Genomic DNA, 23,662 nt, shown 5'->3' on the forward strand with positions numbered 1-23,662 from the left:
TACTACACTGGACAGCAGTTGCCTACAACTGAAGAGCGTAATACGCCCTCTAACAACTGAAGACCGTAATACGGCCTCTAACAGCTGAAGAGCGTAATACGGCCTCCACCGGTTTAAATAATCCTCATGGGAAAAAATGACATTAGGGAAAAATATTTGTTTTGAGGTCCCCTAGAACCTCCCAGAGTTTGTCGGTGTAATACTTTTCACCCTGTATATACCACTTGTGTGGATTGGTGCTGGCTGGACTGTAGGCGAAGCAGACGCCAGTGAAATGAACTTGTCGTGTTGACGATGTGCGCGGCAGGTTGCAGGCAGTCGTGGCTGCAGCTGCTGGGCCAGCTGGTGCGTCGGCGCGGCAGCCGGCGCGCGCTGGTGGTGTGCGTGGGGCTGATGCTGGCGCAGGTGTGCACGGGGCTGGCCACGCTGCTGGGCTACACCACGGAGGTGTTCCAGCGGTCGGGCGCGGCGCTGGACGCCGACGTGTGCTCCATCGTGGTGGCGGCCGTGCAGGTGGCCACAAGCGTGGCGGCCGCGCTGCTGGCCGACCGCGCGGGCCGCCGGCCGCTGCTGCTGCTCTCCTGCGCCGGCTGCGCCCTCACCATCGCCGCCGAGGGCGTCTTCTTCTACCTCAAGGACGTGGTGCGCGCGGACCTGTCCGACGTGCAGTGGCTGCCGCTCACCGCCTTCCTAGGCTTCCTCGTGAGTATACCACTCTAGTGTTGACAGCGCGGGCCACTCTTGGAAGTAACACTGGGTCAAATGAGACCGTATGTTTCTAGAGACCCTTTTTTGTTTTTACCGAGCAGGGTAGCTCAGTGGTTATCATACTGGACTCGCTTTAGGGACGACGACGGTTTAAACCCATGTCCAGCCATCCTGAATTAGGTTTTCCGTGATTTCCCTAAATCGCTTAAGGCGAATGCCGGGATAGTTACTTAGAAAGTTGGTTGGGGTTGCTTGGGGAAGGAGACCAGACAGCGAGGTCATCGGTCTCATTGGATTAGGCAAGGAAGGGGAAGGAAGTCGGCCGTGCCCTTTCAAAGGAACCTTCCCGACATTTGCCTGGAGTGATTTAGGGAAATCACAGAAAACCTAAATCAGGATGGCCGGACGCGGGATTGACCTTAGAAAGAACACGGCCGCTTTCCTTCTCCACCCTTCCCTAATCCGAGATGTGCTCTAATGACCTCGCTGTAGACAGGATATAAATCAATGATCTCCTCCTCCTCCTCCTACACAGACCTTTTTAACTCTCAAACATCTATGATATATACAGGGTGGTCCATTCATAGTGACCGGACCAAATATCTCACGAAATAAGCATCAAACGAAACTCGTCTAGCTTGAAGCGGGAAACCAGATGGCGCAATGGTTGGCCCGCTAGATGGCCCTCCCATAGGCCAAACGGATATCAACTGCGTTTTTTAAAAGTAGGAACCCCCATTTTTATTACATATTCGTGCAGTACGTAAAGAAATATGAATGTTTTAGTTGGACCACTTTTTTCGTTTGGTGATAGATGGCGCTGTAATAGTCACAAACGTGTAAGTAATTGGTATCACGTAACATTCCGCCAGTGCGGACGATATTTGCTTCGTGATACATTACCCGTGTTAAAATGGACCGTTTACCAATTGCGGAAAAAGTCGATATCGTGTTGATGTATGGCTATTGTGATCAAAATGCCCAACGGGCGTGTGCTATGTATGCTGCTCGGTATCCTGGACAATATCATCCAAGTATCCGCTCCGTTCGCCGGATAGTTACGTTATTTAAGGAAACTGGAACTGTTCAGCCACATGTGAAACGTCAACCATGACCTGCAACAAATGATGCTGGCCAAGTAGGTGTTTTAACTGCTGTCCCGGCTAATCCGCACATCAGTAGCAGACAAATTGCGCGAGAATCGGGAATCTCAAAAACGTCGGTGTTGAGAATGCTACATCAACATCGATTGCACCCTTACCATATTTCTATGCACCAGTAATTGCATGGCGACGACTTTGAACGTCGTGTACAGTTGTGCCACTGGGCACAAGAGAAATTACGGGACGATGACAGATTTTTTGCACGCGTTCTATTTAGCGACGAAGCGTCGTTCAACGACAGTGGTAACGTAAACCGGCATAATATGCACTATTGGGCAACAGAAAATCCATGATGTCTGCGACAAGTGGAATATCAGTGACCTCGGCGGGTTAATGTATGGTGCGGCATTATGGGAGGAAGGATAATTGGCCCCCATTTCATCAATGGTAATCTAAATGGTGCAATGTATGCTGATTTTCTACGTAATGTTCTACCGATCTTAGTACGAGATGTTTCACTGCATGACAGAATGGCGATGTACTTGCAACATGATGCATGTCCGGCACATAGCTCGCGTGCGGCTGAAGCGGTATTGAATAGCATATTTCATGACAGGTGGATTGGTCGTCGAAGCACCTTCACCGGATCTGACGTCCCCGGATTTCTTTCTGTGGGGAAAGTCGAAGGATATTTGCCATCGTGATCCACCGACAACGCCTGACAACATGCGTCAGCGCATTGTCAATGCATGTGCGAACGTTACGGAAGGCGAACTACTCGCTGTTGAGAGGAATGTCGTTACACGCATTCCCAAATGCATTGAGGTTGACGCACATCATTTTGAGCGTTTATTGCTTTAATGTGGCATTTACAGGTAATCACGCACTAACAGGATGCTTTCTCAGAAATGATAAGTTCACAAAGGTAGGCCTACATGTATCACATTGGGACAACCGAAATAATTTGTATTTAAATTTAAAAAACCTACCTGTTACCAGCTGTTCGTCTAAAATTCTGAGCCATATGTTTGTGACTATTATAGCGCCACCTATCACAAAGCGAAAAAAGTGGTTCAACTTCAACATTCATATTTCTTTACGTACTACACGAATATGCAATAAAAATGGGGGTTCCTATTCTAAAAAATGCAGTTGATATCCGTTCGACCTATGGCAGTGCTATCTAGCGGGCCAACCATAGTGCCATCTGGTTTCCCCCTACAAACTAGACAAGTTTCGTTCTTTGTAGTTTTTTCGTTTGACGCTTATTTCGTGAGATATTTGGCCCGGTCACGATCAATGGACCACCCTGTATATGCAGACTGAAGCAATGAATAAAAATTTGTACCAAGGTGAGGATACGAACCCAAGTCTCCTGCTCACAAGGCAGATGCACTGACCACTACGCCATGCTGGTACAGTGGCTATGTACAACTGCACTGACTACACTAGCATGCCTCTCTCCCCAATCGACATTCCCATTCGTGCCTCAGCCCACTAGGAGGGAGGTGCGCTAGAGTAGTTCATGAACTTTGTGCAAAGCCACTGTGCCACCAGGGTGGTGTAGTGGTTAGCGCATCTGTCTCGTAAGCAGAAGAAACAGGCTCGAATCGCAACCTCGGCACAAATTTTCATTCATCGCTTCAGTCTGCTATATAAATCATAGATATTTGAGACTTGAAAAGGTCTCTAGATCCATATAGTCTCACCTGATTAAAGCACTTATGCCTGGGTTTCATTTAGAATCCCCAGTTTTGTTCGATGCTGAGGTGCTACTGCAATACAGATGGAAAGCTTCTGCAATGCTGTTCAAGTTTAGGGGGAATACTAAGTGGGCTCAGGGATAAAATGGAATTATTGGGGAGGAAGGTGTGCTAGGGAAGTCCAACCAGTTGTGCAAAGCCCCTGTGCCCGGGTGGCATAGTGGTTAGCGAATCTGCCTAGTGAGCACGAGACCCAGGTTCAAAACCCGGCGTTGGGGCAAATTTTCATTCATCGCTTAAGTCTGCTCATATACATCATAAATACAGGTTGCCCAGGTTAAACATATAATAATATAAAGTGTAATAACTTGAGACGTAACTCAGATGTTGACGGTGTGTTTCTACAAGTATGGTAACTCAAAATGTTTTTCTACACACCTAACGCACTTCGATATGCGCCCCATTAGTGGCATGACAAACATCTAATATGTATTCCACTTCTCTCCAAGTGTTTTGCGACGTTGCAGGCGTAACATTTGCGATAGATGCACAAATGCGATGGTGTAGATCTGGTAGATCACAAACTGGTATCTGGTACACTTGATTCTTGGTAAACCCACGCCGAAAAAAATCAAATGGCCTAATATCTGGGCCTCTAGAGGGCCAAGCAATCGATGGACTACCTCTCCCAGTTCAGCGATCTGGGAACTCATGGTTCATGAAACTCCTCAAAATGTTTGCAGAATGGCACAGTAAGTCGTCTTGTTCAAATATCACACCACGAGGAACTTGTGGTACAGCATGTCTACGTACGTGTTGCATTAACTGCAGGCTCTGCGAATGACAATCGGCCTATAACCCCATCCTTCAACTTCCACAACACGCATTCACTTTCGGAGAAGCATTTCGCACTCTCCACTGTGTGGGGGTGTTCAGGTCGTCATATGCATGTTTACTGTGCCGGAAGTGTGGAATGTAGCATCTTCTGAGAAGCAGACGAAATTGAGGACTGCCTCATTTTCATCCATTTTTGCCAGAACTGTCTCGACAAATGCCTTCCGTCACGTCCCGTGGGTGCAACGTTTTATGGATGTCGCGTACTGTCGGACAAGGTAGCTGTAACTGCTTACTTGATTTTCGGATAGACTTACGAGAGGTCTGCTGGAAGGATTAATTCCACAGTAGCCTCTGGAACTGCGAGCTCGGCGTGGAAGCAAACTTCCAGTTTGCCGTAGTCTTTTGTCCCATTTCTTGATTATTATATTAAGCGGGAACATCGTCATTTGGTCGCAGTCATACCCACACCAAAAACGACGTTATACCAGTGCAACAGACGTAAGTTCCGCTAGAGAAATCACGCAGAACACCTTCTTCTAGGAAGTCCACATGTCTACTGACGCACATTTACATGAACAAAGCAGTTACGTGCATGCGCATGTGGTACCAACTGCCGCAAGCACACACAGAAAACATTTTGGTTTACCATACTTGTAGAAGCAAACCGCCAATAAATCTCTCAAATGCGTCTCAAGTTATTACATTTTATATTATATGTTTAACCTTTATTATAAGCCAACTACTCTTTTTGTGTACTGTTACAGGTACATGCTAGTGTATCCTCAGAAGAACGCCCAGGATAAGTCACATTATTTACGTGAAGTTTCGACCCAATAAGTGATTTATAACGCAATCTGACTACATTTTAAAAACATATTCAAGACTAGTTAGTGCTTACTTTGCGTGACGGAAAGAATTGTGAGCATAAATGAATATCTAAGTGAATTTTATAATCAATTATTTATATCACTTCGCGGGCTTTCAAATAACAAAAATGAAGTGAATGATGGTGTGATGGCCCTCAACTACGTACCCTCAGACCAGAGTTGAAATATTCTCTAGTGGCTGGGATACGTAGTTGCCGCATTACAAGCCAAATACTGCTGAGTCTACTGCATACGATAAGAACACACACATGAATCGAATGGTCGAAGGTTCCTAATTGAGAATTTTGAACTTAACATAGACGTTTATAAATGAAAGATTGCAATTAAATAAAATCTGCAGGTGCTATCTTAACGACTTTAAATGATGAGTACGATAGTAGAAGTACTTTTGAGAATGCGCTATATTTCTGCAAAACACTTATTGGTGTCGATGGTTCAGCAATTAAATAAAATATAAGTTGAATAAGAGGGAAACAATAGATTCCTACTTCACGTAATTAGTTATTAACAACAACATAGGTCGTGAGATATTCACTTCCAAACGCTTACTATGTATTCACTGCAGAAGCCACAGAAATCTCACAAGTACACAAGTCGTCACTACGAAATGTTTCTATCTCTTGCAATCACGCGCAAACTGCTCCACTCCAAGTCTTTACTGGAACCGTACGTCGAGCCTTCACGTCCAGCACCCTCCGTGTCCTGTGCCGTCTCTCGCGCCGCATTCTCCGGAAACGACGCTCCTCCCCAACCAACATACATCTCTCTCTTAGTAACGAGCGCTGTGATTGGCTAGAGCACTCCCTCCATGTCTCCAAGCCAACGTGCACTCACAAACATGTTGAAACACATACGAAATACTGGATTTACATTTAAATAACTTGAAATTAAATAAATATTCCTACAGCTGGACCATAAACACGCTCTAACACACATTATTAGATACATAAACAAATTAAATAAACGTATATCAAAGGAATAGAACAAAAGGTAGGCCAGTAGCCTAATGTCTCTGTGCTCTCTAATACACAGTAAATATTTAACCAACTTCTTCATGAATAGTATATATCGGATATAAAGAAAGACATAGATGAATAAATATATTTATAAGCATGCTGCTACCGTTTTTTCGCGTAACTGTGGAGTACTTATAGCTTGACGCGATCGATAGTAATCGGCCACTTTTACTCATGTATTATTCAAGTTACGTGCCTGTTATTTATACCAATTTAGGTTTACACTGATAGCTTTCTAAAGACACGTCTATCGACGAAATCGGATGAAGCGTTTAGATTTTGGAAATTCGTTGCTGGGTGTCACTTGTACAATTTACCGTCGGATACTAAACTTTAAACTAATAAAGATATTGAAAATCTGATTACACCATCAGAATCGTCGTGCAAATTATAGTAATGTACATGTTTCTTTTTGAGGTATCATGATTCATCTGGCTACTATTAATTTCTAACCTTAATGGTTTCACAAAGTCCGCCATCTTTAGCCCTCCGAGCGCACAGCGTCACCAAGGAATTCCCAGCCACGTGCTCGATGGACCACGTGCTCCGGCCGTTGTGAGGCACCACGCTGATGCTAACGAGCTCGGCCATGCCTCGCGGCCCGAGCGGTGGCCGCCAACTCTGAACTTAGAATATTTCCAGGGCGCCGCAACTCGCCGGTTACCTCACAACTTTCATCATCTGGTTCAGAGAATGTGTATATGATATATCTTGGAGATGAAACATGTGAAACAAGAATGCTTGGGGGTCCGTCTGATAACCTTATACCTTACTAGTGACGATGTCACCGCCTAATGTGGCACAAAACAATTTCTAAGTAAAGGGTAACACATTTTTCCCCTGCAAGTCAGCAGAGAAACTGCCTGTGAACCTGCATAGACCAGTGTCTTGGCTGACGCATTTGCAGGCAACGTCAAGCTAATGGAGGACGTAATTGACCAGCAGCACACTCGTATTGTGCGGCAAAGATTACCTGTATTTCTTATGAACGAGACCGCAGGTGATGCCATAGACGCTATTACTGAGAAGGAAGTGGAAATCCAGCTTCGTTATCGAAACATTAGGAAGGCTGGAGGCTGTGACAGGTGGCGTACGCTATGCTTAAGCCACTTGATGCCCTCCGACCCAACAACTCGGTCATATCTTAAGGACTGGCAACTACCCCTCTGCGTGGAAAAATGCGCGGAAGTAGTTGCCATTCCTAAACATGGAAAATATGCAAGAGCCCTGCAAAACTATCGACCTGTAAGTCTTAACGACGCCATTTCAAAAGTCTTTGAGCATCTATATGATCAAAGGCTTATAGTGCACGTTAATAGCCAGGAGTTAATACCACTTGCACAGTTCGATTTTCTGCGTGGTAACAGTACTCAAGAACAACTTCTGCGTCTTGTGGAGGACGCGAAGGGAGCCTTGGAGCGTCGGGAATACTCAGGGACAGTACTTCTGGACAGCTCCAAGATCTTTGTGTGACACGAGGAACTTCTCTACAAATTTTTTGTATTGGCGGTACCGACGCCGCACGTCAGTCGCATCGCTTACCTGCATAATCGCACATTCAATGTCCACGCCGGAGACACTGTATCGACAGCAAAGCCTACACTATCGGTAGTGTGGCAGGGCTCTGTCCTTGGCCCCTGCTGCATACCCTCATACCTCAGACGATCCAAAGGCGAAGAGAGTGTCATTAGCACTTTATATGGATGATGCCGCACTCTACGCTCGTTGCCTAAAAGCTGAGTTCTTACGTCGTCGCCTGCAGACAGCATGCGACGTCCTAGGTGCCTGGGCCACTAAGTGGTGCCTGAAATTCAGCGCTGCGAAAAGCCAGGCCAAAATACACTCCTGGAAATTGAAATAAGAACACCGTGAATTCATTGTCCCAGGAAGGGGAAACTTTATTGACACATTCCTGGGGTCAGATACATCACATGATCACACTGACAGAACCACAGGCACATAGACACAGGCAACAGAGCATGCACAATGTCGGCACTAGTACAGTGTATATCCACCTTTCGCAGCAATGCAGGCTGCTATTCTCCCATGGAGACGATCGTAGAGATGCTGGATGTAGTCCTGTGGAACGGCTTGCCATGCCATTTCCACCTGGCGCCTCAGTTGGACCAGCGTTCGTGCTGGACGTGCAGACCGCGTGAGACGACGCTTCATCCAGTTCCAAACATGCTCAATGGGGGACAGATCCGGAGATCTTGCTGACCAGGGTAGTTGACTTACACCTTCTAGAGCACGTTGGGTGGCACGGGATACATGCGGACGTGCATTGTCCTGTTGGAACAGCAAGTTCCCTTGCCGGTCTAGGAATGGTAGAACGATGGGTTCGATGACGGTTTGGATGTACCGTGCACTATTCAGTGTCCCCTCGACGATCACCAGTGGTGTACGGCCAGTGTAGGAGATCGCTCCCCACACCATGATGCCGGGTGTTGGCCCTGTGTGCCTCGGTCGTATGCAGTCCTGATTGTGGCGCTCACCTGCACGGCGCCAAACACGCATACGACCATCATTGGCACCAAGGCAAAAGCGACTCTCATCGCTGAAGACGACACGTCTCCATTCGTCCCTCCATTCACGCCTGTCGCGACACCACTGGAGGCGGGCTGCACGATGTTGGGGCGTGAGCGGAAGACGGCCTAACGGTGTGCGGGACCGTAGCCAGCTTCATGGAGACGGTTGCGAATGGTCCTCGCCGATACCCCAGGAGCAACAGTGTCCGTAATTTGCTGGGAAGTGGCGGTGCGGTCCCCTACGGCACTGCGTAGGATCCTACGGTCTTGGCGTGCATCCGTGCGTCGCTGCGGTCCGGTCCCAGGTCGACGGGCACGTGCACCTTCCGCCGACCACTGGCGACAACATCGATGTACTGTGGAGACCTCACGCCCCACGTGTTGAGCAATTCGGCGGTACGTCAACCCGGCCTCCCGCATGCCCACTATACGCCCTCGCTCAAAGTCCGTCAACTGCACATACGGTTCACGTCCACGCTGTCGCGGCATGCTACCAGTGTTAAAGACTGCGATGGAGCTCCGTATGCCACGGCAAACTGGCTGACACTGACGGCGGCGGTGCACAAATGCTGCGCAGCTAGCGCCATTCGACGGCCAACACCGCGGTTCCTGGTGTGTCCGCTGTGCCGTGCGTGTGATCATTGCTTGTACAGCCCTCTCGCAGTGTCCGGAGCAAGTATGGTGGGTCTGACACACCGGTGTCAATGTGTTCTTTTTTCCATTTCCAGGAGTGTAATTACGTTTCTCAGAGTGACCATCGACCTCAGTGGATTATGGGAGGCCCCACTCTATGGTCCCGCACTGGGGACGGCATGTTAGAGAGAAAAGGGGAAAAGCGCTTGGCCGACTACAAGCACTTTACCCCTTGTTAAACCCTGAGTCAACGCAGCCATCACACTGCAGCATCACGCTATGTCTAGCACTGATCCGGATGGATTAATGAAAAACCGTTCCTGTACCACGTGCATCGAGAGCCGACTATCTCACTGAACAATGAGCGTTGAGTTTGAACACAAGTAAACACGCATTAAAGACCATTTTGAACACGGCATTCTTTCAGCAACCGTATATAAAACAAAGAAATAACTCAGCCAGCCGGTTGCAAATAATTGTTTAATACACTGACCTAGGTTTCTCCACCTCTAAAGATGTCTTCATCAGAATGAAAATTTAAAAGCCATTAAGTTACATTCCGAGAAGGCAATGTATTAAACAATTAAATCGGTTGGATGTGTTATTTCTCCGTTGGCACATTTAAGACATGAAAAGCTGCAAGCAAAATTTGCACCAAGCTACCAGATTGGTAGCTGCAATCTTACTAAACTTTTGTAGCTCGTTGCACAAGAATGACCATCAGACACAAACTTCAAAGAGAGCTACTACATCAGTCGTTCATAGTGGAAACGTGGACGCAACAGCCAGGGCCGCTCACGGAAGACCACAGAGAAACGCAGAAAGGATCAGAATAGAATGCCTTGTGTCATTCAAGCGGGACTCATATAGACGCCTGCGTAACACGCACTGGCTTACTACTGGCTCTCTCATTTACTTGGCAAAGTGCCAGTTTGTAAATGTGCTTTATTAAACTAGTCAAAGACTGTGATACATTCACTAACCGATACTTGTTACGGAACATCTTCGCAATATGCTTGCGATTCAAAATATGCAGAAGAAAGGAGAGCTTTGAAAGCTGATATTGTGACAAGAAAGTTTCAGTATAATGAGTTGCAAGCACACTGGGAAAAAAATTAGCCACCCTGAGGAGACGTCCCGATAATATCGCGCCACCACCTTTAACCTCTATAACGGAATCAGTTCGGCATTGAAGAGTCCACAAATTACCCCAGTTATGTCATATCCACCTGAACCAGCTCGCCGATGATTGCATCCCCGTACAGCTATCAAACTGCGGGAATGTTGATTGCTAAGTTTCACCCCCTGTTCCAAAATGGTTTAAATGCCTTTAACCACTTCGGGATTTAACAGCTGAGGTCATCAGTCCCCTAGACTTAGAACTACTTAAACCGAAGTAACCTAAGGACATCACACACATCCATGCCCGAGGCAGGATTCGAACCTCGACCGTAGCAGCAGCGGGGTTCCAGACTGAAGCGCCTAGAACGGCTCGACCACAGCGGCCCGCGCCCCTGTTCCAAATAAGACATTATCTACAGGATTAGGACCAAGATAGTCGATGTGTCATATGACGTCCGAGTGTTCCTTGGACAAGGATCCTATGCATACAGATGTCAACACGGCTGTTGTCAACCTGGAAAACGAGAGCGTCCACTGCGTATTCATCATGAAGGCATAGAGGAAAGGACATACCAATACACTGACAATGTTGAAATAAACATCTTGTTTCATGTAACCTGAAGGAGTAAGCCCAAGTAATGGTACGAAAAACAGTCTCCCATAACAAAATCGAACCACCTCCAGCCTGAACTGGACCCTCCACACACTGCAAGCTAAATCCCTGATCGGGCCTTCGGCGCGCTCGAGGTGTCGCATCATTTGCAAAGTGGCAAAGTCGCGGCGCGTCGGACCACATTACACAGCCCCATTCAGCTTCTCTCCTGTATTCGTTTGGCCCAGTCAAGCCGTGTAGCTCTCAGTGCCACTTTGAGAAATGACCTTTTGCGAAATTTCTGTTATATGCTGTTCCGTTCAAGATGTTCGCTAAGAATCAGGTTGAGATAGAGAGACAGTTGCAATATCTGTCGGCTTTGAAACTGATTTTTATTGACTTGGTGTGTCATTCGTATTTGGTCCCTGTCATTAGGTTAATTTTACGAACATTCTTCGTAACTCATGTTGCATAGTCGCAAGTGATATACTGTTCCCTGTTGAGCATATTGCACAATCTGTGTGGATACGCCAACAAACCGGGCACCATCATTCGAGGTGTCGTCATAAGCAGATCCAAATACAATAGGTCCTTTCTGTCGTTTCTCCACACGGAACCATCTTACTGCGGTGTATCCATACAACCCACTAGCACATACATACCACGTCACTGCCGTTAGTTACGTCAGTGCTGGACGGTTGCGTGACTGCCTGATTTACAGCGCTCCAAAAGCGACCTTTGCACTTTTTTCAAGGTGTGACTAATATTCTTCTCGGTGAGGTTATATCACGGAATACTTACCTGAATCAGACACAACGTAACACATGTGTCAGTCCACGACATCCTCTCCACCCTGATCTTCCTCCAAAGATGTGACTCACAGCACAGGCCTATTAATGTACCATACATCAACAGCGATGAGGATAATCGTCTGTGAAACTGCGTCTCAACCTTCTCGCAATTCCTTTAGCCTTGCCTTCTTTACGTAACTAACAAGAGTATCGTACTGCACGCGTCACGGCCACGAGTTTCTTCAGCTGCGATTGGTAGAGACAAAAGTACAGTGCACATGCTGAGGAAGTCCTCGCCTCTACATAAACGTACTCAAATGTGCGTACACATACACTTGGCTCTCATATATTTCTCTGCTACATATTGTCCCAAAACTATAGTGAAAATTGTTCTCATCATCAAATTCTGATCGAGGTTTTTAGGAGATTTCCCTCGGTTGTAAGGTAAATGCCGGTCTGCAAATCGACTCCCAAAATGTTCCCAATTTGGACTCCCTCTGCCCCACTATCAGTTCGCTCTCTCTGAAATGGCCATAAGTCGAACAGCCGCTCTGCTTTTAGGGATGAGAATTATACACACAAAATGTCGTCCTCTTACAGCAAGAAGACGTCTCAAGACTCGAACCTTCACAGGTCCATTCGTTCGCTTCCGTAAGTCCTCTGCGATTTACTACATAAATCGTAATTCCGTTTTCGGGTCTGCTTCCATGCTAGTTCGGCTGTTATTGAGGGTGGATTCCACGAGTACCGTAATGCTTCTAGATTCTCTTTGTACTGCAACACCCGACAACTTTGTGGAGACATAGTCTTGTCAAGTCAATCCTTATTTATCACCAACCTCTCCACCAAGTTGTACATGGGACTATAAATCTCCACTGTATTCGGTTCTCGGTGAGTAAACAGTGGTCCACAGAAATAGCTACCAAAAGAAAGATAATCTTCCTTTGTTGCGCGAAACGTTTGGGAATCACCACTCTACGAAGAATCTGGAATATTCCGTCTACCAATGAACCTGTGAACGGGTGTGCTGTTAAGGATTACATTCATTGCTAGCAGCTAATACCAAAGTTTATTTGTACAACTGTCAGAGTATTTTACTCACGGCATATTGTAGCGTCCTATAAAAGGATGATGATCGACTGTGTGTTTAAATTTTTTGTATTTAATTTTATTCTTCACATTATTTGTAATATTCACTTTAATGAAACAGACCCATTCCACGCCCGACCTTTGGCTTAATCCCGTTGGCTTGCGAGGACAATTCCTATCGGTATAATCCCTTTCTCGCAACAGCATAGGGCTTCAGTAATATGCGACGCAACAAGATTTTTTCTAGTACAAAAAAGCTTTAATAGAGAGTTACATTCCCAAAATTGGGGATCTATGATACATGATGAATATGTAGCGATGATTTAGAAGATGACTTAGGAATTACCTTATTACCTTGTAAACATTTCCCTCCCTCCCCTTCCCCATAAACCATGGACCTTGCTGTTGGTCGGGAGACACTGAAAGGTTTAAAACTGATTTTAAAATGGTAAGACAGATTTAGGAAGCAGATTTGAGATTCCAGGACATTTTCAGGGGCATATTTGAACTCTGACTACAATTTATTTGTTATGAACTGTAGATTAAAAGTAAAGAAATTGTCAAAAGGTATGAAATTAAGAAACTGAGATCTAGATAAGTTGAAACAACCAGAGGCTGTTGAGAGTTTCGTAGACAGCTTTAGGGAACCATTGAGTAGACCAGGCGAAACGAATACAGTGAAAGACGAGTGGGTAGGTTTGAGAGATGAATTAGTGAAGGCAGCTGAGGATCAAATAGGTAGAAAGACAAAGCCTAGCAGAAATCCTTGGGTGACGTGGGATGTATTGAATTTAATTGGTGAAGGGCGGAAATATAAAAAAAAAAAAACAGCAAATGAATCAGGCGAAAGGGAATACATACGTCTAGAAAATGAGATTGACAAGAAGTGCAAAATTGTTAAGCAGGAACGGCTAGCGGGCAAATGTAAGGTTTTAGAAGCTGTTTTACTAGGGGAAAGATAAATTCCGCCTACAGGAAAATGAAAGAGGCCTTTGGAGAAAAGAGAAGTAGCTGAATAAATATCAAGAGCTCAGATGATAAACCAGTCCTAAGCAAAGAAAGAAAAGCTGAAAGGTAGAAGGAGTTTATTGAGAGTCTATGCAAGGGGGATGAACTTGAACGCAATATTAAAGAAAGGGAAGTGAACGTGGATGAAGATGAAAGGGGAGATGTAATCCTGCGAGAAAAATTTGATAAGGCTCTGAAAGATCTAAGTTGAAAAAGGCCCCGGGAATAGACGATATTCCGTCAGAACTACTGATAGCCTTGGGTGAGCCAGCAATGACATAACTCTTCTATGTGTGTACAAGATGTAGGAGGCAGGCGAAATACCCTAAGGCTTCTAGAAGAATGTAATAATTCCAATTCCGTAGAAATCAGGTGCTGGCAGGTGTGAATATTACCGCAATGAACAAACGAATGAGTTCTCCCAGCGCTTTGCACGAAAACTGATTTGAAATTTGCGGTAAGGCCCTATGGGACCAAACTGCTGAGGTCATGGGTCCCTAGTCTTACACACGACTTAATCTAACTTAAACTAACTTACGCTAAAGACAACACACACACCTATGGCCCGAGGGAGGACTCGAACCTCCTACGGTGGCAGCCGAGCGAACCGTGACAAGGCGCCTTGGACCGCTCGGCCATTTTGCGCAGCGAAAGCGGATCACTGCGCATCGGCCACCGTATCCTGTGCGGACTAGTCATGGTTTCAAAATACTAGCAAGAATTCTTAACAAAAGAATGGAAAAACTGGTAGAAGTCAACCTCAGGGAAGATCAGTCTGGATTCCGGAGAAATGTAGGAACACCCGAGGCAGTACTGATTCTATGATTTATTTTAGAAGATGGGTTAAGAAGAGGCAAAGCTATGTTTATAGCATTTGTAGACCTGGAGAAAGCTTTTGAGAATGTTCACTGGAACACGCTCTTTGAAATTATGAAGGTAGCAAGGGTAAAATACAGGGAGCGAAAGAATATTTACAACTTGCACAGAAACCAGACGGGAGGTGTAAAGAGTCGAGTGGCATCAAAGGGAAGCAGTGGTTGAGAAGCCTGTCCTCGATGTTATTCAACCTGTACATTGAGCAAGCAGCAAAGGAACTCCGTCCGAACAGGCCTTGGAAGGCCCAACGGCACCGACCGGCCGCCGTGTCATCCTCAGCCCACACTGGATGCGGAAATGGAGGGGCATGTGGTCAGCACACCGCTCTCCCGGCCGTATGTCAGTTTACGAGACCGGAGCCGCTACTTCTAAATCAAGTAGCTCCTCAGTTTGCCTCACAAGGGCTGAGTGCACAGCGCTCGGCAGACCAGATGGTCACCCATCCAAGTGCTAGCCCAGCCCGACAGCGCTTAACTTCAGTGATCTGACGGGAATCGGTGTTACCACTGCGTCAAGGCAGTTGGCCAGTAAAGGAAACAAAAGAAAAATTCGGAGTAGGAATTAAAGTTCAGGGAAAAGAAATAAAAACATTGGCATTTGCCGACGACATTATCTCGTTCTGTCAGAGACAGCAAAGGACTTGGAAGAGCTGTTGAACGGAATGGACAGCGTCTTGAAAGGAGAATATAAGATGAACATCACCAAAAGCAAAACAAGGATAATCGAATTCAGTCGAATTAAATTAGGTACTGCTGAGAGAATTAGATTAGGAAATGAGACACTTAAAGTAGTAGATGGAATGAAATGTGGCGATGGCCTCCCGGCGGGTAGACCTAGTCGCCTGGTACAAGTCTTTTGAAGTGACGCCACTTAGGCGACTTGCCCGTCGATGAGGATGAGTTGATGATGAAGACGACACGAGGACCCAGTGCCTGAACAGAGAAAATCCCGAACACAGGCGGGAATCGAACCCGGGTCCCCCGGCATGACAGGCCGGCGCGCTGTCCACTCAACTACGGTGGCGGACAAGTAGTAGATGAGTTTTGCTATATGGGCAGCTAAATAACTGATGATTACCGAAGTAGACTGGCAACGGCAAGAAAAAACGTTTCTGAAGAAGAGAAATTTGTTAACAACGAATACAGATTTTAAGCGTCAGGAAGTTTTTTCTGAAAGTATTTGTATGGAATGTAGCCCTGTATGGAAGTGAAACATGGACGATAAACTGTTTAGACAAGAAGAGAATAGAAGTGAAATGTGGTGCTAGAGGAAAATGCTGAAGATTAGACGGGTAGATCACGTAACTAACGAGGAGGTACTGAATACAACTTGGGAGAAAAGAAAGAAGGTATCGGTTGTACTGTTTGATAGGACACGTTGTGAGACATCAATGGACCATCAGCTTAGTACTGGAGGGAAATGTGGGGAGTAAAAGTCATAGAGGGAGACGAAGAGATGAATACAGTAAGAGGATTCAGAAGAATGAAGGTTGCAGTAGTTATTCGGAGATGAAGAGGCTTGCACAGTACAAAGTGAAGAGCTACATCAGACCAGTATTCGGACTGAAGACCACAACAACAACAACATTAAACGTCAACATTAGTCGTGGAGTAGATGTAAGACTCGTCCACGAATCAGCAATTCAACCAATAATAAATACATGGTACTTCAAAGTCCTTGCGACAAACGCCGAGGTGTGACATGACACGTCAGGGGAAACAAAGTTTGGTACAGACAAAATGTTAGCTGACGCTTCCCGATTACGTTAGGCATCGTTTAAGATCGGTTATCCTCTGGGACACGACAGCTTTCGTTGGCAATATGTGTTGCCTATTTCTCAGTCATCTGATTCAAGCGCAAGACAGTAGGCCAAGTAAAACTGAAATTCCTGATTCGCCTCTAAAATTTCTGTCTCCGCTTACAGACACTAATGTTTAAGGTTTACTTGTTGAAAATTAACAAGACCCTGTTAGTTCGGTGAAATCTCGTCGTTACAAGGCCGGTGAACCTGTAAATATAACCCTGCGATGTCAACTCTTCATTGCACTGTATCTCGGTATTTCTGAACACATATGGCACCATTTACTAGTATGACAACCGTCACTAGACCTTTTTGGTACTTACCTGTGAAAAATAAATTTTCGTCAGCCTGCAACATTAGTCTTGTTAACGTGTTGTTGGAGGCGTCTAATACACTTCCTACATTATTTGAGTTGCTTCCATCAAGAGAGTAATTATCATTTTCTGTTATATATAAATCAGAATATCTACTGTAAAGTACGTGGCGGAGGAAACAGTATTCTTTCTCGCCCATGCCACCTTCCCGTTACTATTCTAATAAATATGTCGCTGTTACTTGTTACTTGTGTAACTGTTCCTTTTTCTCGCCATGTCGTTAGTTTTCTGCAGTTTAATTTCAAATGCCACTGAAGGATCGCGTAGGCACTAAGACGTTAAAGGGAAAATTCAAAGTAACGCGAAAATGATATCATCTTTTACTAACATCCTAAACGGATCATGTTTAAGGCATACTTGGAGGCTTTACTGTAAAAACAATGCGAAAGAGTCAAAACTACGTAAAATTTATAATCAAGAAGAGAAAACAAAAGTATTCAATAGGTCTGAAAAGCACCAATAAACTTGTCACCAATGTAGAACTGAACAACTAAGCTTCATTCCACTCTTCCGGGCCATAGCCCCTGAAAATAAAATGCATAATAGTTAGCCTATTTGAGTTACAATGTTCATCAGCATCTCTAAGTACACGGCATTCTATGCTTTTTGTGGTTGGGTTTATATCCTATTTCTTCGACTAAATAGAGATATAGCTCAGTCGATGAATCGCACTTTGCAACATATTTCAATGATATAAAAGATACTTTCTAATTATTATATCTAGTGACATGAAAATATCATTTACGTAGCAGTTTTCATTCTCATACAGCCAGTGTGTGCAAGCGTACGCTACATTATACCGTTTGCCTGGTATTATGTCAGTTGTACTCCTGATTTAAAAAAGTTAATTATTATATATGAAGTATTCTAATGGATGATGTTGCACGTGTTAGTATGTTAAATCATTATGTGATATTCATTAATTCTACTGCTGTTTTATGCACCTGCCGGCTAAACGACTGTGTCTATGGTCTAGATCGCCACATAGCGTTGTAATACAGGGTTACCACAAGTTCTTGTGACAATTCAATACTTCACGGAACGATGTAAGTAGCGACGTAAAAACTGACACACATGCTTGAAATGAATGGGATTTTATTGAAATCATAAAAAAGGTGCACAAAATGACCAACAGAGGGCGCTTCATATGATACAAATGCAATAATAGCATAATAATTGATTTTTAGCAAAGATAGTGTTCTTTATAACAAATGCTCAGCATCTCGGCCGTCATGCATAAATAATACCTGTAGTCGAGGGATAGTCTTGTGAACAGCACTGTGCAGTGTAGCAATAGGCATGGCGAGAAGTTGCCGTCGGATGTTGTCTTTTAGCAGCCTACAGAGATCGGACGATCACGGTAGACTTGTGACGTCAGGTAAACCCACAACCAATAATAAAACACGGACTGATGTCTGGGGACCGGGGAGGCCAAGAGTGACAAAAGTGGAGACTCAGCACGCGACCCTCACCAAACGATGTGCGCAAGAGATCTTTCACACGTGTAGCAGTATGGGGTGGAGCGCCGTCCTGCATAAATGTCGTACCTTCCAGCAGGCTAGAGATGATGCGATTCTGTAACACACAGGCGTACCTCGCACCCGTCACGCTGACCGTCTGAAAAGCACCACCCCGCATTTTTTTTTTTTAAAAAGGGTTCGATCACGATTGATGAGGTAAATCCACATCACACCGAGACTTTCTCGTCATATAGCGGGGTTTCCACTATCGATAGCCCAAATTCTGCATTTGTGGGGTGTTAACAGATCCTCGCAGTGTGAAATGGGCTTCGTCGGTCCACAACACTTAAGACAATCAATCATCATCTTTCCCCATTTTTTGGGAGTGCCGACGCGCAAATTCTCTTCGCGTCACAAAATCTGTGCCTAACAGTTCATGATGACATTGGATTTTGTCCGGATAACAGTGGAGGTTACACCTTAGCGCTCTCCAAACTGTAGTGCGTGGAATGCAAGTGCGATGTGCGACTTTACGAGCGCTGACTTCACCATGCGGAGGTTAGCCCCGCTGAAGTTTCCTTTTTTTCATGAAATGTCCGAGCAGCAGTAGCACTTGTGTCTGGTCGCCCACTACGGGGCTTGTCGTGTAAATGAGGGTTTCCCAAACTGTGTTCCGCGAAATACTGGTGTCCCGCGAAAACCCATTAACATCATGGCCTTTTTCGACAATTTTTATTTTTAAAAAATTTTGTTATGATTTCTATGCTACTAGTTGTGACTTAAAATTGATGTAATCACTGAACAAAACACATTTCTCCCATTTTTAAAAATTGTATTAATCACATTAACCTTCAAAATAAACAAGGTGTTCCATCAAAGAACCAGTATCTGAAAGTGTTCCGTCAGAGGAAATGTTTAACCCCTGGTCTAAACAACCAGAGGCTTCGAAGTTCATGATCATTTCCTTCACTGCGAAAATTGTCACAGAACGTTTACCTGTTCGAATACCATTCTTATGGCTATAGGGTCGTAAAGCTGTAGTTGCGGATCTTCTATACTGAGCCAACATTCTACATCTACATCTACATTTATACTCCGCAGGCCACCCAACGGTGTGTGGCGGAGGGCACTTTACGTGCCACTGTCATTACCTCCCTTTCCTGTTCCAGTCGCGTATGGTTCGCGGGAAGAACGACTGTCTGAAAGCCTCCGTGCGCGCTCTAATCTCTCTAATTTTACATTCGTGATCTCCTCGGGAGGTATAAGTAGGGGGAAGCAATATATTCGATACCTCATCCTGAAACGCACCCTCTCGAAACCTGGCGAGCAAGCTACACCGCGATGCAGAGCGCCTCTCTTGCAGAGTCTGCCACTTGAGTTTATTAAACATCTCCGTAACACTATCACGGTTACCAAATAACCCTGTGACGAAACGCGCCGCTCTTCTTTGGATCTTCTCTATCTCCTCCGTCAGACCGATCTGGTACGGATCCCACACTGATGAGCAATACTCAAGTATAGGTCGAACGAGTGTTTTGTAAGCCACCTCCTTTGTTGATGGACTACATTTTCTAAGCACTCTCCCAATGAATCTCAACCTGGTACCCGCCTTACCAACAATTAATTTTATATGATCATTCCACTTCAAATCGTTCCGCACGCATACTCCCAGATATTTTACAGAAGTAACTGCTGCCAGTGATTGTTCCGCTATCATATAATCATACAATAAAGGATCCTTCTTTCTATGTATTCGCAAGACATTACATTTGTCTATGTTAAGGGTCAGTTGCCACTCCCTGCACCAAGTGCCTATCCGCTGCAGATCTTCCTGCATTTCGCTACAATTTTCTAATGCGATTGCTGGCGTATCTGTCTCCCTCTCTCAATACAGGCCATTTCATACACGATTCTCATGCGGTGTCACTGACGTGTTGCTGTCTAGTGCCATATATTGGCTGATTTTTGCTCTCGTTGTTGGTTTCGATAAAACCCCATGCCTCAGGCATGAGTGTCAAGTTTTACCTCTCTACCTACACTGTTCTGTGTATTAGTACATTATCAAATACTAACTTCCAGGTCACCATGTACTTGATATACGGTATCCAACAACACGTTGTCAAATCCCGTAGCAATTTTTTCATGGCCATTTTGTAGAATTACCACATTTATTCATCTTTCTTCTGTTCTAATTTTGAAAGAGATGTATTGAGGAGCTCTTATTGCCAGCAATTTCACCGTCAAATTCGCTATACAGTGATGTATTTCTACGTTGTGTAGCTCTAGTTTAATTGATTATATAAGTTTCCTTTCACTTTAACATGTATTTCTGACGCTATTGCGCCCAGGAACCGGGAAAGAAGTGGTTGAAAGTTTTTGAGATGTGGCTCTGTAAAAGTATGTTGATAGTTAGATAGACTAAGAGATTACGAAATGAGAAGGTGTTCCGCAGAATTAACAAGGAAAGGAATATCAGGAAAACACTGACAAGAAGAAGAGAGGGGATGACAGGACAAGTGTTAGACTTCAAGGAATAAATTTCGTGGTACTAGAGGAAACTGTAGAGGTAAAAAGTGTACCGGAAAACAGTGATTGGATACGCCCAACAAATAGTTCAGGTCGTTATGTGTAAGTGCTACTCTGCTATGAGAGAAGACGTTGGCAGACGAGAGGAAGTCGTGGCGGGTACCATCAAACCAGGCAGAAGAACGGATTTTTTTTTTTTTTTTTTTTTTTTTTTTTAAGAAAAGGAACACTTCATCCATGGTCACTCATCAGATTTGTCGTTACCAACTCGCATTATTAGATTTAGATGTGTTTTTCCAGGGATGAACCATAAGACCTATTTACCTCTATGTGGCTGTTGCCCATTAGATCTGACTCATCTGGTTGCTGCTTGAGTGACTAGAAACTCCAGACACGCCCACCAAGTGCGCCTAATACACATGTTATGACGTATGACCCCATTACACTCTCGTTTTTTATATGGAACAAACATATCTCACATACAACTTTAATACTCATATCCACACCCAGAAAATACGCAGAGTGACCAAAAATTAACGGAAAGGCACTGTGACAGAAGTCGGTCGTCGCTTGTTGTAGCCTAAGCAGTGCACTTGTCTCGACACCGTCCTAGCAGAAATGAGTTCCAGACACCCTAGACTAAAATCGGCAGTGATTTCTCACACTACACTGTCGACTGCCCCATATAGCTCTGTGGATGTGGAGTGACGTCCCTTCTTCATACACTAGTAGTGGTCCTACGTGTCCCAGTACTCGTGTGGAAACATTCTCTTTGCGATATTGAAGATCTGTCCCTGGACGCTGTTGGAAACGTGAAGCTGCTGTTGTATGAACCTGTTTGTGTGGTGTTATATATTCCAGGCCTGTGAAGCCCTAGTGGAATTTATTGCATTGCTTCGTCACCACTCGTGAACAGGTTAACAAATGAAAAGACAGGGTATGATTATCACATAGGAAAAGTTTAATTAAAATGGAAATATGATAATTGGCAGCTATTGATAACACAAACGTGCCATAAACTCTGTTATGTGACTCCCTCCTGGAATTTTACAAACAAATTTTGGCATACCTGCAAAAACTGCTGGTGTTCTTGACTGTTGAACATCAGAGATTGCGAGCCTACAGCAGGTGTTTCCCTAGTAGCTTGTTAGAGTTACTTAGAGACGGATGGAAGGGCTACAGAAGAATTGAATTCAAAATCCGCATTTCACCTGCAACACATGGTAAATGGTAAAGCAGCCTCCACAATATGAGAAAAGCCGTGAATCCACAATTTGCCTACCATTGGTACAAAAAAGCTATGCATGGGAAAAGAATACATAAAATACATTAGAAAATAGAAATACGGCTTCGTTCTAGCTCTTACGGAAAATTACTAGATGTATCGAAAGAGTGAAATAACCGCAAGGGTAATAAACAAGCAGTTACAAGAGAACCATGAGATAAGCAGAGATGACAAGCGAGAGTGGGCGCATTGAAAGCGTTGCTTACCACAAAAGCACAAGTGAATTGGTGGTTGTCAACTTGCAGAACCAGACGCAAGCCGCGATGTTACAACGATCGCCAAAATAGTCCACATCTTCTAAATGTGCAACCAGATTCCTATCGTGAGTTTGCTGTACACGTTACAAGTAAGATGGTGGCACGATTAGATACTGCTCGTAAGTGGGTTTGGGAGTGTGAGTCGCCGGCCGGTGTGGCCGAGCGGTTCTAGGCGCTTCAGTCTGGAACCGCGCGACCGCTACGGTCGCAGGTTCGAATCCTGCATGGATGTGTGTGATGTCCTTAGGTTAGTTAGGTTTAAGTAGTTCTAAGTTCTAGTGGACTGATGACCTCAGTGTTAAGTTCCATAGTGCTCAGAGCAATTTGAACCATTTTTTGGAGTGTGAGTCCCTCTGTTTTATTTTCTCGGTGGAGACAATGCGAAATGACTAATCCAGTGAAAAGTAGCGGGAGGTGGTAGTCAAAGTGCAGTTACTTGCGGAGGTCAAGTGTGGCTGTAATTATCGTATGGCAGCGAAACGTGGCAGATATTCTGCTGTGTTAATGCGAAACCGATTTACGCTGCAAAACAAATTAGTTCCAGTTGTGGCCAGCAGATGCAAATCTATCAAGCTAGGTGTTGCAATGGTTAGCACACTGGACTCTCATTTGGGAGGATGTCGGTTCAAACCCCCGCCGGCCATCCAGTCTAAGGTCTTCTGTGATTTCCCTAAATCGCTCCAGGCAAATACCGGTATGGTTCCTATGAAAAGGCATGGCCTATTTCCTTTCCCATTTTTGACACAATCCGAGCTTGTGCTCCGTCACTAATGACCTCGATATCGCCGAGACGTTAAATCCACTCTTCCTTCCTTCTTTCATTAGATGAAAATCTGGCGCTGTACACTGTTTGTATAACGGCTTGACATCCACACTGCCATTTGACAGTCCATAACATGGATGAACAATGAGGCTATTGAGAAGAGAGAACGTGCGCAGTTAGTGAAACTGTTTTATGTGAATGGCAGGAATTACAGCGCTGCATTGAGAGAGTATCTCCAACTGAAAGGTCTGAAGAGAGGCCCAACGTCATTAAATGGTTTAAAGAAGATGACAATGAAGTTCG

General features: G+C 44.9%; 1 protein-coding gene across 1 annotated transcript in view; it reads left to right on the forward strand.

Annotated features, from left to right (window-relative positions):
• The window catches only part of LOC126482080 (facilitated trehalose transporter Tret1-like), a 131,799-nt gene that overhangs the window by 100,750 nt on the left and 7,387 nt on the right, over positions 1-23,662 (forward strand). The window contains exon 5 of the mRNA XM_050106056.1: positions 308-702. Within this exon, the coding sequence (XP_049962013.1) occupies positions 308-702 (395 nt within the window). The remainder of the gene's footprint in view (positions 1-307; positions 703-23,662) is intronic.

This window comes from Schistocerca serialis, chromosome 5 (assembly GCF_023864345.2).
Source record: "Schistocerca serialis cubense isolate TAMUIC-IGC-003099 chromosome 5, iqSchSeri2.2, whole genome shotgun sequence".
NCBI classification, from domain to species: Eukaryota; Metazoa; Arthropoda; class Insecta; order Orthoptera; family Acrididae; genus Schistocerca; species Schistocerca serialis.